The sequence below is a fragment of the Schistocerca nitens genome, chromosome 2, assembly GCF_023898315.1.
Source record: "Schistocerca nitens isolate TAMUIC-IGC-003100 chromosome 2, iqSchNite1.1, whole genome shotgun sequence".
NCBI lineage: Eukaryota > Metazoa > Arthropoda > Insecta > Orthoptera > Acrididae > Schistocerca > Schistocerca nitens.
The window spans coordinates 783,121,780-783,132,628 of NC_064615.1; the positions used below are offsets into that span (position 1 = coordinate 783,121,780).

The 10,849-nt window shown below is 37.1% G+C and overlaps 1 protein-coding gene across 1 annotated transcript in view; it reads right to left on the bottom strand.

Annotated features, from left to right (window-relative positions):
• Nucleotides 1–5,231, bottom strand: part of LOC126237035 (dnaJ homolog subfamily A member 2-like) — a 32,917-nt gene extending 27,686 nt beyond the window's left edge. The window contains exon 1 of the mRNA XM_049946796.1: nt 5,078–5,231. Within this exon, the coding sequence (XP_049802753.1) occupies nt 5,078–5,146 (69 nt within the window). The 5' untranslated portion in view covers nt 5,147–5,231. The remainder of the gene's footprint in view (nt 1–5,077) is intronic.
• Between the last annotated feature and the right edge of the window lie 5,618 nt (nt 5,232–10,849).

Below are 10,849 nucleotides of genomic sequence, written 5' to 3' on the forward strand. Positions count from 1 at the left end.
ACTATAGTTAAGTCTCAAACCCTACAAGTTAAATGATACCACACAGAATAACTTTAATGTTGTGCCACAACAGTATACTTTCAAATGTGCAAGCAAACTTGCTAGAAATTATGTACAGACCACCAGTGCAAAATATCTTCGGTGTCACCATGCAGATTATCTATACAGCTACACACACACTCAACTTGAGATTTTATGTCTGTAGTGACTAACATTTAAGAGATTACTGACTAAAGACAATTATGACAGTTTAGGACCATTTCTATTTTGTAAATATCCTGAATGGCGTTAAACAACAGTGCAACAGCCACTGAACTATTCCATCTTACATAACCACACAGGTTCCTGGTGCAACACTGCATTAAATTACACAGGAAAATATTATCTGCTTGCTTCACAACCATTCATTTCATATGGTTGTAAGTTTTAGATCAGAAAGTGGACGTATAACCCAACTTATGTCTTGTATGATAGGTTTGAGATACAAAAGACGAGTGCTTCTTTGTGTAATAATTTTTAGACCCAATTAGTACCCATGATAGAGGTTAAACAGTTTATCCCATCATAATCAACAAACAATATGGGTCTAATACAAAATACTGCCATGCATCATGACAAATTTTCATTACAAAGAAATTCACGAATGTGCCCAACACATTTAATACCCATTCCTATTAACATTAAATATTTTCCTCTACAACAGATCAGTAAGATAAAATAGGTAGCTACATCACCACTGTGAAAAATTATTGGATTCACTCCATATCACATAAGAAATATCAAACAGCCATGGAATTTAAAAATGTGAACAAAATGCTAAGCCTAACTATTTCCAGAGTTTCCACGACACAAATGACAGGGAAATTACTGGCCACAATATTCAGCAGTATATCTACATATATGACAGCAGGGAAGGACTAGTGGTAAATGCATATCCTACATTCTAAATTGCTCAAAAGTAGTAACTATTCTGGTTATGTTACTGTACAGTACTGAACTGACAGTTACATTTCCCAACACAAACACACTCCATTAACACCCATCCATGAAACTAGAGGAAAGGAAAATCTCTACTTGGGGAACTCTTCTGTAACTGCAACTCATTCCATATGGATTTATTGTTGTAAGAAAAACTTGTTAATTAATTCTCAGTTTGACTCTTACAGAGGAAATTCGATGAAGTCATTGCTGTTGTGGTCTTCAGTCCTGAGATGGGTTTGATGCAGCTCTCCATGCTACTATATCCTGTGCGAGCTGCTTCATCTCCCAGTACATACTGCAGCCTACATCCTTCTGGATCTGCTTAATGTATTTATATCTTGTGTCCCTCTACGATTTTTACCCTCCACGCTGCCCTCCAATACTAAATTGGTGATCCCTTGATGCCTCAGAACATGTCCTACCAACTGATTCCTTCTTCTAGTCAAGCTGTGCCACAAACTCCTTTTCTCCCCAATTCTATTCAATATCTCCTCATTAGTTATGTGATCTACCCATCTAATCTTCAGCATTCTTATGCAGCACCACATTTCGAAAGCTTCTATTCTTCTCTTGTCCAAACTATTTATCATCCATGTTTCACTTCCATGCATGGCTACACTCCATACAAATACTTTTAGAAATGACTTCCTGACAAATCTATACTCCATGTTAAAAAATTTCTCTCCTTCAGAAACACTTTCCTGGCCATTGCCAGTCTACATTTTATATCCTCTACTTCAACAATCAGTTATTTTGATCCCCAAATAGCAAAACTCATTTACTACTTTAAGTGTCTCATTCCCTAATCTAATTCCCTCAGCATCACTTGAGTTAACTCTACTACATTCCACTATCCTCATTTTGCTTTTGTTCATGTTCATCTTACATCCTCCTTTCAAGACACTGTCCATTCCATTTAACTACTCTTCCAAGTCCTTTGCTGTCTGACAATTATGATGTCATCGGCGAACCTTAAAGTTTTTATTTCTTCTCTGTGGATTTTAATACATACAATATAAACAACAAATCTGTTTAACAGACATAAAAACAAGTAGTTCGTGCTGTTCCAGCCCCTATATTTCCAGGACACAAATTATTCAGAAACTTATGTTTGTCGATGAGAAGCATGAAAAAGAGAAGAGCAGTGCTGCAAGTTGTGGTGCCCTTGCCCTGTGGTTTTATGAGAATAAGCTGATATGTTACAAGCTGTTCACCAGTAACAACTGACAGAGAGGCAGACACTTGACAGTGAGGAAACAATTGGGTCAAATCCTAACAAGAACGTAACTACAGAATGCCCGGGGCACGGAGTGGGGGCTGACAACACAGGACACACAAGTGTTTATAATTCCAAAACTACATAAATTTGCCACAAAAATAATTGACATGATATGCAGCCAAACTTACAATCCAAATGAGCCAAAACAAAGCAGTCATTAACTTTGAATAACTTCTCAATACATCAGTCAACTTGATCGACTACCCGCTGAAGCACCACCTTCCAATGTAACCTACACGTCAGGTTATGCTACAGAATTATTGTAACACCCGTTTGATTTGTGGTGCACTCAACTGCACCGTCATCAGCACCCATATGAAGTCCCAATTTTTTTTAAAAGTCCAAATTTTCTTCAATCCAATCTAACCACTGTCACATATGATAACACAAACACACAGTTCCCAGGCAGAAAAATCTCCAACCCGGCTGAGAGTCGAACCAGAGACCCCGATGCAGCAACACTAGCCACTAGACCACTATCTGCGGACAATTTGTAACAACCATAGTTCCACTTATACAGTTGCAGAAAATACTGAATTGTGGCTACAAATTAAGGTAGCCTTTCATGACAATGTAGCTACAAATAATCTGCCTCTCAAAATACACATTAACCTGTGTACTGTAGAGCAAAAGGGTCAAAACTTCCATTGCTCCTATTTTAGCCTTTAATGAGAAACATTAAGTGCCAATTCCAGCAAATCAGAAATATAAATTTCCTAGATAGTATATGGCTACATATACTACAGGGAACTACACCATAACTGGATCCAAGTCAAATATTTTAAGTAAAACAGTTATCATTAAAATATCAGACCTCACTGGGAAAAGTAAGTATTTTCACCAGGATGCAAATTTAACTACAAAATAAGATGTGTATAATGAAAAAGATTACTTATTGCCTTCAACTCCCTAACAATCACCTTCCAACCTACCATCTGTCACACTACAGATCAATCTATTGAGCACACATGCACAAGCTTTTACCCACTTCATCAGAAAAGGAGGAAAAAAACATTCATTCACACACATATAGCTGCAAAGTTTGGCAGCTCTTTCCCTGACAAAGGCTGTGGCCAAAAGCTTACATGTAAGTGTCAATTGTGCCTGTCTGCAACTTAGCATGTTATCTGTAAATAAGAAGTAAGCTATCTTTTCCTACAGTGTTGACAAACCTATGTGTAGGACAGGTTTTGCATTTCTGCATATTAATATGAACAGCTAATTGTTTTGTATCATTCGTAACAGCTGTAGCTATAGTCCATCCATTCAAAAAACTTAATACTTCATTTTTATTTAAATGGCTTCATCAGCTGCTCTTGTGTAAATGTTCTCTTAACTATGAAAAGGCAGTTTAAGGTTTAGTTGAGATTCACAGCCACTTTTTAAAAATATGGGAAGTTAATTTTCGCATGCAGTTGATGTATTGCTCAATTGCTAAAGCAAGCGTCACAAGAAGATTTGAAAGGTACAAAAAGTAAACTCAGCAAACCATTCTCAGAACATACTCGAGTTCTGCTTTTTCAAAGCAGTAACTTTCTGCTAATTTTGTCACTTACAGTCTGTGGAAGTACTGTGCTAGATTAATAACTACTGCAGCCAAAAGATCTTGCCCCCAATTCCTATTTATCTCTCAATTTATGTTTAAGGGTATGTATTCATCAAACTTAAATTCTCATAGCAATTACTGTTCTTATACCACTTATCATAGCAGATGTAAGTTGCAATGACTTGACGTGGGCCTAAATTTTCTGCTCATTTCTTTCAGTTACTGTGAAGTATAAGATGTCTCAAATCTTCAGTTAAGCTTTTGAATCATGACTTACTTCACTGCCACAACAGGTTTTTCAACACATTAAACATGTTGAAGTAGGATAATTATTGTCTCCATTAGAAGTGCAACCAAAGAAAATTAACACCTGTTTGTGAACATATATCGCTATCTGTTCTTCAGATATATTGCACACAATCTCCTCAGGTCGAAGCAAATGCTCTGTTCTCCACTAATAAGGCAAAATGGGTACAGTTCAACCAACCCTGATGAAATTGGCTTTTAAGTGTCCCTCATCATAATGTATCAAATACATGTAAAATTTTACTACACACCTGGTAGTGGTAGTTCCACGCTCATTCGTGATCTAACTGCATTACTGGCACTACAGCACTTTCAAAAATAAACATTTCGTGACCATGGGATATTTGCACATTCGTTAAGCAATTTGGCTACCTGGATGCATACGGAATATCAGCTTCCGACGAGGTGCTTTCGTGCCACAGAATTTACAACGATCAGGATCAAATTCACCTGCACGTAGGTAAGAACACTACATAACCTTTCTCGTAATATGCTACGAGGCAACTATCGCACACAAATGACCACTTGCAATTTCAGTTTCAATTATGAAAAAATTCTAGATCGTCGACGCATTTAGAGACTATATGTAAGGTACGCCCAAGGGTCCAACACGCAATGAACACAAATACTTCTTCACGAAACAGCATGTCACGATTCAATGTAATGCAACAGATTTATTTAATTAATCATCGTGTCTGACAAAAGATCTGGGTCCAATAAATACCTAAAGCGTTTCACATGAAAAAGTGCTTAACTGGTCAGCACTATGTAAATGGCAAACGTTAACACAAATTTCTAAATTTAAAATATTAAGTGGGAACAAATTATTATTCCAACGTCAAAGTCACTTGTTCGTGCCTCTGAACAAATAGTATCAAAATCACGATTCCACACAACACCCAGTACTAGAAGACAAGTGAGCCTTAAAAGAAGAACATAATATTTGTATTTCTACAACTACCTACCTTTTTAATTTCAACTTCAGATGCATTTCTACCCACACCTAATAAATCATACAACTTAGAATCCGCCATCTTCAAACCAAGGAATGACGTCCGCGATTGGTCTCAGGAAGAAGAAGCCTATTGATGGCTAAACTTGATCCAAAGTATGTCTTTACGAAGTGAATGTCAACGACATAATACCAAGTCAACGTACTTCTCGATGGTGGTCGAACAGCTGTGTACGAATCGATGGTCGTCTACCAGATAGACCGTAAAACAAAAATAAAATAAAATATCATTTTAACTTTTATTCACAAATAGAACTGAAACTAATTTGGTGACTCTGTTCGTAAAATATAATTTCCAGAGGACTCCCAAAGGTAGATTCACATATCAACAGAATTTAACGGGACGAAACGTCATACTCGTCATCATTAAATGAAGTGTTCACACAAGACAGAATACAAACACCTGCATTATCTGCATTTAACTAGGTATCTATAGTTCTCAAAGATGCAGGAAATCACAAATCGCAACTACTGCGGAAATAGAAAGTACCAGTGCTATTTTGTCTAAAACTGACATAGTGAGACCGCGGCTGTGTACAATTAATGTAGACTGATTCTTACACAGAAGAAGACAGCAGCCAGACACTATTAATAAGGCTATTTATTTAAATAAATAGCGCCGTAACCGGTTTCGAACTGAGAAGTTCATCATCGGACGACTGTTCACATGATTCACAAGATGCACTTAACATAATCGTCAGTTTTAGATTTTTATTTTCCCACTGTAGTGAAATATTCTTGGTGTGTTGGTGCCCTACGGTAGAAAACAATGTTAGAAGTGCCCTATGTGAACATAACTAACCTCCAAGCGATGTAATTTAGAGTAAACAAATATGTGAGGTTAAGTGGATATTGTACTTAGATCGAAAATTCTGCGAAATTTTGTTGCAAAGTGACAGGATTGTGTTTTTGAAATGTTGCAAAGTGCTGCATATATTTTGCAATATTTCAAAAATACAATCCTACAACTTCTTCTTTGTAAGAATCAATCTACATTTAATGTGCCACTGACGTGGGTTTTCGTAAAATGAACTAGTAGTCAGGGGTTTATATTGTTAGCCAATAAGCAGATTGTAATAAATTTTGGAACGTGCATTTTTATGCCAACATAAACTTTTTTAAACGGAACAATGCCTATTGATATTAACAAACTAAATGTAGGGTACATTAGAATGTCAGGGGTGTGTGTTGCAGGGTTTTAGTGCAAACCATTTACAGGATATCGTATTTTGAAAACATATCACGTCAACACATGTACAATATTTGTGGTAGCAGACACTAAAGAACAACGCAAGTGTATACATTAGTTCTGTGGATTCTGAACAGTAATTTGTGGATTTTGGCCAGTAACGAGACAACTGACCATCACAGTTTGTGTTTAAAATGACCACCTGCAGTGGCAATACAAGCTTCTAGTCTGGTATGGAACGACTGCTGCATATGTGCTAGCATTTCACCAGAGATGTCCGAGTAGGCTGTAGCAATACGTTGTTGCATATCAAAGGATGTAGTTGGTATGTCCTTGCAGATAGTGTCTTTCAGCTTACCCACAGAAAAGGTCTACAGGCCTCTTATCCGGGGAACAGGCTGGCCAAGATACAGGTCCTCTGCGTCGAATCCAACGATTTGGAAACAATTCGTGAAGCCATGCTGCAATACGTCGTGCATTATGGATGAACAGTCATCATGCTGGTACCTCCTAGTCTGCAGAGTAACTTGTTCCAGAATCCGCGGAAGATGGTCTATTAGAAGGCTGCAATACTTGTGTGCATTCAGTGTTCCGTCTCTGAAAAATGTGGCTAGGAGCTGATGGTTCATTATCCCACACCACACATTAACAATCAATGGATGCAGATGTTCCACCTGCTGACACGAATGGGAATTGCCAACAAACCAATAGTGCATGTATCGGCGATTTACCTGGCCATGAGTGGTAAATGTGGTTTCAGCATTAAAGAAGATGCATGATATATCCGAAATATCCTGTCTGAGTGACCATGTACAAAACTCAACACGATTCTCGTTATCATTTCCATACAACTCTTAATGGAGATAGGTGTGATAGGGATGAAATATATGTCAATGGAGAATGTGTAGGACACTTGCCTGACTCACACAACATACTCGTGCGATTGCATGGGATCTGACGTGTGGATCAACTGTAACAGCAGCAAGAACATTAATTTCCCCTCTTCTGCCATAATTTGTTTCCTTCTGTTACGTTGTCTAGGTGTTACACTACCACTTTCACATAACTGGTTGAAGAAGTTGATAAATAATTGCCGAGATAGTTGACGTCTATTGGCATATCTTGTTGCACACACCATACAAGAACAAACTGCATTCTTCCTACACTCTCTATACACCATGAGCATGTCGACTTGTCTATGGTGGTAAATCCCATCGTCTGCAAACGACCTACTGCTTGGAATATCATACACTAACTGATTAATAAGTCACAATGCACTCAAGAGGCACACAAGGATGCTGTAAGTAAATATAATATTGTACCCACCTTCTACACAAGTTGAATGGCACGAGGAAGTGTCGACATGGAAATTTTTCAAAATACAATATCTCGCAAATGACTTGGACTAGAATCTTGCAACAAACACCAGCGCCATTCTAATTTACCCTACTTTATGAGTGTTAATATCATTAGGCATTGTTCCATCTAAAAAGTATATGTCTGTACAAAAAATATACTTTCTAAATATTATAACAATCAGTTTATTGGCTGACAATATGAGTCTCTGACTACAAATTCATTCTGTAAAAACCTAACATCAATAGCAATTTCAATCTCAGGAATACTTGTGATGTAAATTTTACATTGTTCACCCTATATATATGGAACAATTACACACTTCATAGTAAATAGCACCACAGAGTTAATAGAGACATAATCGATTGTATTAGGAAAACAGTAACAATTATTAGCATTGTAGGAAATGTCTCAAATTAACTGAAAAGATCATTACAACCATTGTCTGTCCCCGGTAGCTGAGTGGTGAGTGCGATGGAATGTCAATCCTAAGGGCCCGGTTTCGATTCCTGGGTGCATCGGAGATTTTCTCCAGTCAGGGACTGGATATTGTGTTGTCCTCATCATCATCATTTCATCCCCACTGACGCGCAAGTCGCCAAAGTGGGGTCAAATCGAAAGACTTGCACCTGGCGAACGGTCTACCCTACGGGAGGCCCTAGTCACACGACATTACAACCACTGGCCGGATTTTCTACAATAAATTACCACTCAGTATGAACACCATTGCAAGATCACCTCTTTTCAGAAATTAATGAAGAAGGTATTTAGTTTCCTGTGTACAACTTAAAAGAATACCTAGAAACTAAACACTAGACAGGATCTCTGACACACAAGAAATTATTAAGACATTTGTGTATCCATAAAACCAGGAAGCATAAGTAGACAATATATATACTTTCTCATCATATAAGAATGGCCCTGTTGTTGCTTGCTCTATTTTTGTTTGGTACAGGTGCCTTGCATAGTTTACATCAAAGTTTGTCACAAAAGCAAGGTAAAATAATAAAATAAAGACTAATAATAAACAAAAGTACTAAATCTACAAGTATAACATGAGTGAGTGTGACGGAAAAAAGGTTGACTTCAGATGTTAATAGATGATGGCATACGGCAACCAACACCAACATTAAAACTTTCTTCCCAAGAAACCTTGATAGTGACATCCCATTTCATTCCATTCTGTTCCATGTTATCGATGGCATGTGTGAAGCCACCATTTGAATACACTGTGGAACATTTTGATGCAATGGTCTTTTCCGCTGAAAATGTGTAACAGAGGAAAAAAATGTGATGAATAATTCTTCTGTAGAAGAAAAATTTACTTGAATGCAGACTGCTTTGGGTTTCCTATAAAACTCTAGATTTCTCACAGTACTAGCCTTGTGAAGGAGTTTGACCTTCGAGATTCTGTACAAAGAGCTTCAAATTAAACATCACTATACCTAGTTTAGTTCTCTGTGTGTCCATACTTGTCGAAATGCTGCTTTGTTAGAATGCTGGTCAGTCCACTGGCTGTTACAGTAGTCAGTAAACTCACATTTCACAATTAAGAGCTTTTCTGTATGGAGGGGTGTGAGCTCACAAGACACAGATACATCTGCTGGCTATATCTAATCCAATACTGGATCAAAAATTGTGTATATTGGCCACAAAACGTGTGAAAACAAATACGTCATTATTAATTTTCTGAAGGGACAGTCGTGGGCAAGGATTTCCGTAAAGCAATCGGCAATGGCTTTTTTTATTTATCATATCATAGAACTAGGGACTCATAAATGGTCAACATATACCTACCTGAACCAATATACATTGAATAAGGCCAGTTCTTCAACTAAAACCGAGTATAATAGGAGGTACATTCCAAAGTATTTTAGACAAAGCAGCAAGGTTAAAGAACTCAGCAGAGGTAGCCTATATTGACTAGATGTTGTAGTAAGCCAGTAGTATGTTAGTATGTAAACGTTTCCAGTGCTATCTATGGTTAACATTAGTCATGTTATGAATAATCCAGAAATTGTGTAACATATTTCTTCTACAAAATCTTAGATACCAACACTGAGTTAAATGTTTTCATAAGCTCTACCAATCTATTTGGCTGACTTGCCACTGACATTCCACTTATGTATAATTACTGGTATGAAGAGGTTTAAATGATCTGTGGTGTTCCTCATGTTCTCTCAGTCCATCGAGGGTGGCTGCCTTGGTCAGCTTCTCTGCTCTTTCATTTCCAGGAATGTAGCCATTGTTGCACAATGTTCTGTAGTTGTGAGCTTTAATACAGGGTTCATGATGTCATATGCCACTGGATCGTTGTTTTGTCCACTGCAGAAATATCTTAATAAATCAAGCACCAATCTAGAAACAGAGGATATTGATCTGATCCTCAAGACGATAATTGATTTTCAGAAGTGCCTGTTGTATAGACATAGACTCAGCTGTCGTAATACATTTTCCTTAGGTAGTATGAATTTACCTCTCATCCAAGAAAATACAACCACATCGATGTTTGTTCTCTGAAGTGTCCTTGTACATAATCCTCTTGTTTCTATAGCTGGAGAGATACTCGTTCAAAACGTAATCAGATGAGTATAAATAGGTAAACTCCAAGCCAAATGAAACTTGTACCTCTAATATGCTGATCTGGCAGTGTGAATCATATTCGAGTAGTCATAATGTAAAACTGTTATTTTGACAAATGGAGTAGTTTTTGTATGTACCAAAACACAAGGTGGCAGAGTTTTTTGTAGCAGTGTATGGTTGTGGGGCACTAGCAAATGTTGTAGAATATAGAGAAACTAGTCCATTTAACAAAAACATTTATCTGAATGATCAGCACTTGTTATGGTTTTGATTTCCAAATCAGTATAAAAAAATTGCAAGTTTTGTTAGGCCCAGAATTTGCTTGTGAAAACCCAGATGATTATTGTTTAGTATGAATATCTCTCTAAATAGCGTGTACATTCTTGTAGTATTTGGTCTTCTATTAACTGTGAAAATTTCGTAGTTTATTTGCAAAATAGGTTTGCTTTGAGTAAGAGCATGTTAGTCCGAGCTATATTCATTGTCTCTAGACACACTCTGTGCTAATGTTAGTAACTGGTGTAAATTATGATTCTAATTTATTTTACATGTGTATCTTTTATTTTATTTCTGTGGTATATTCGTTTGCTTGTTTTT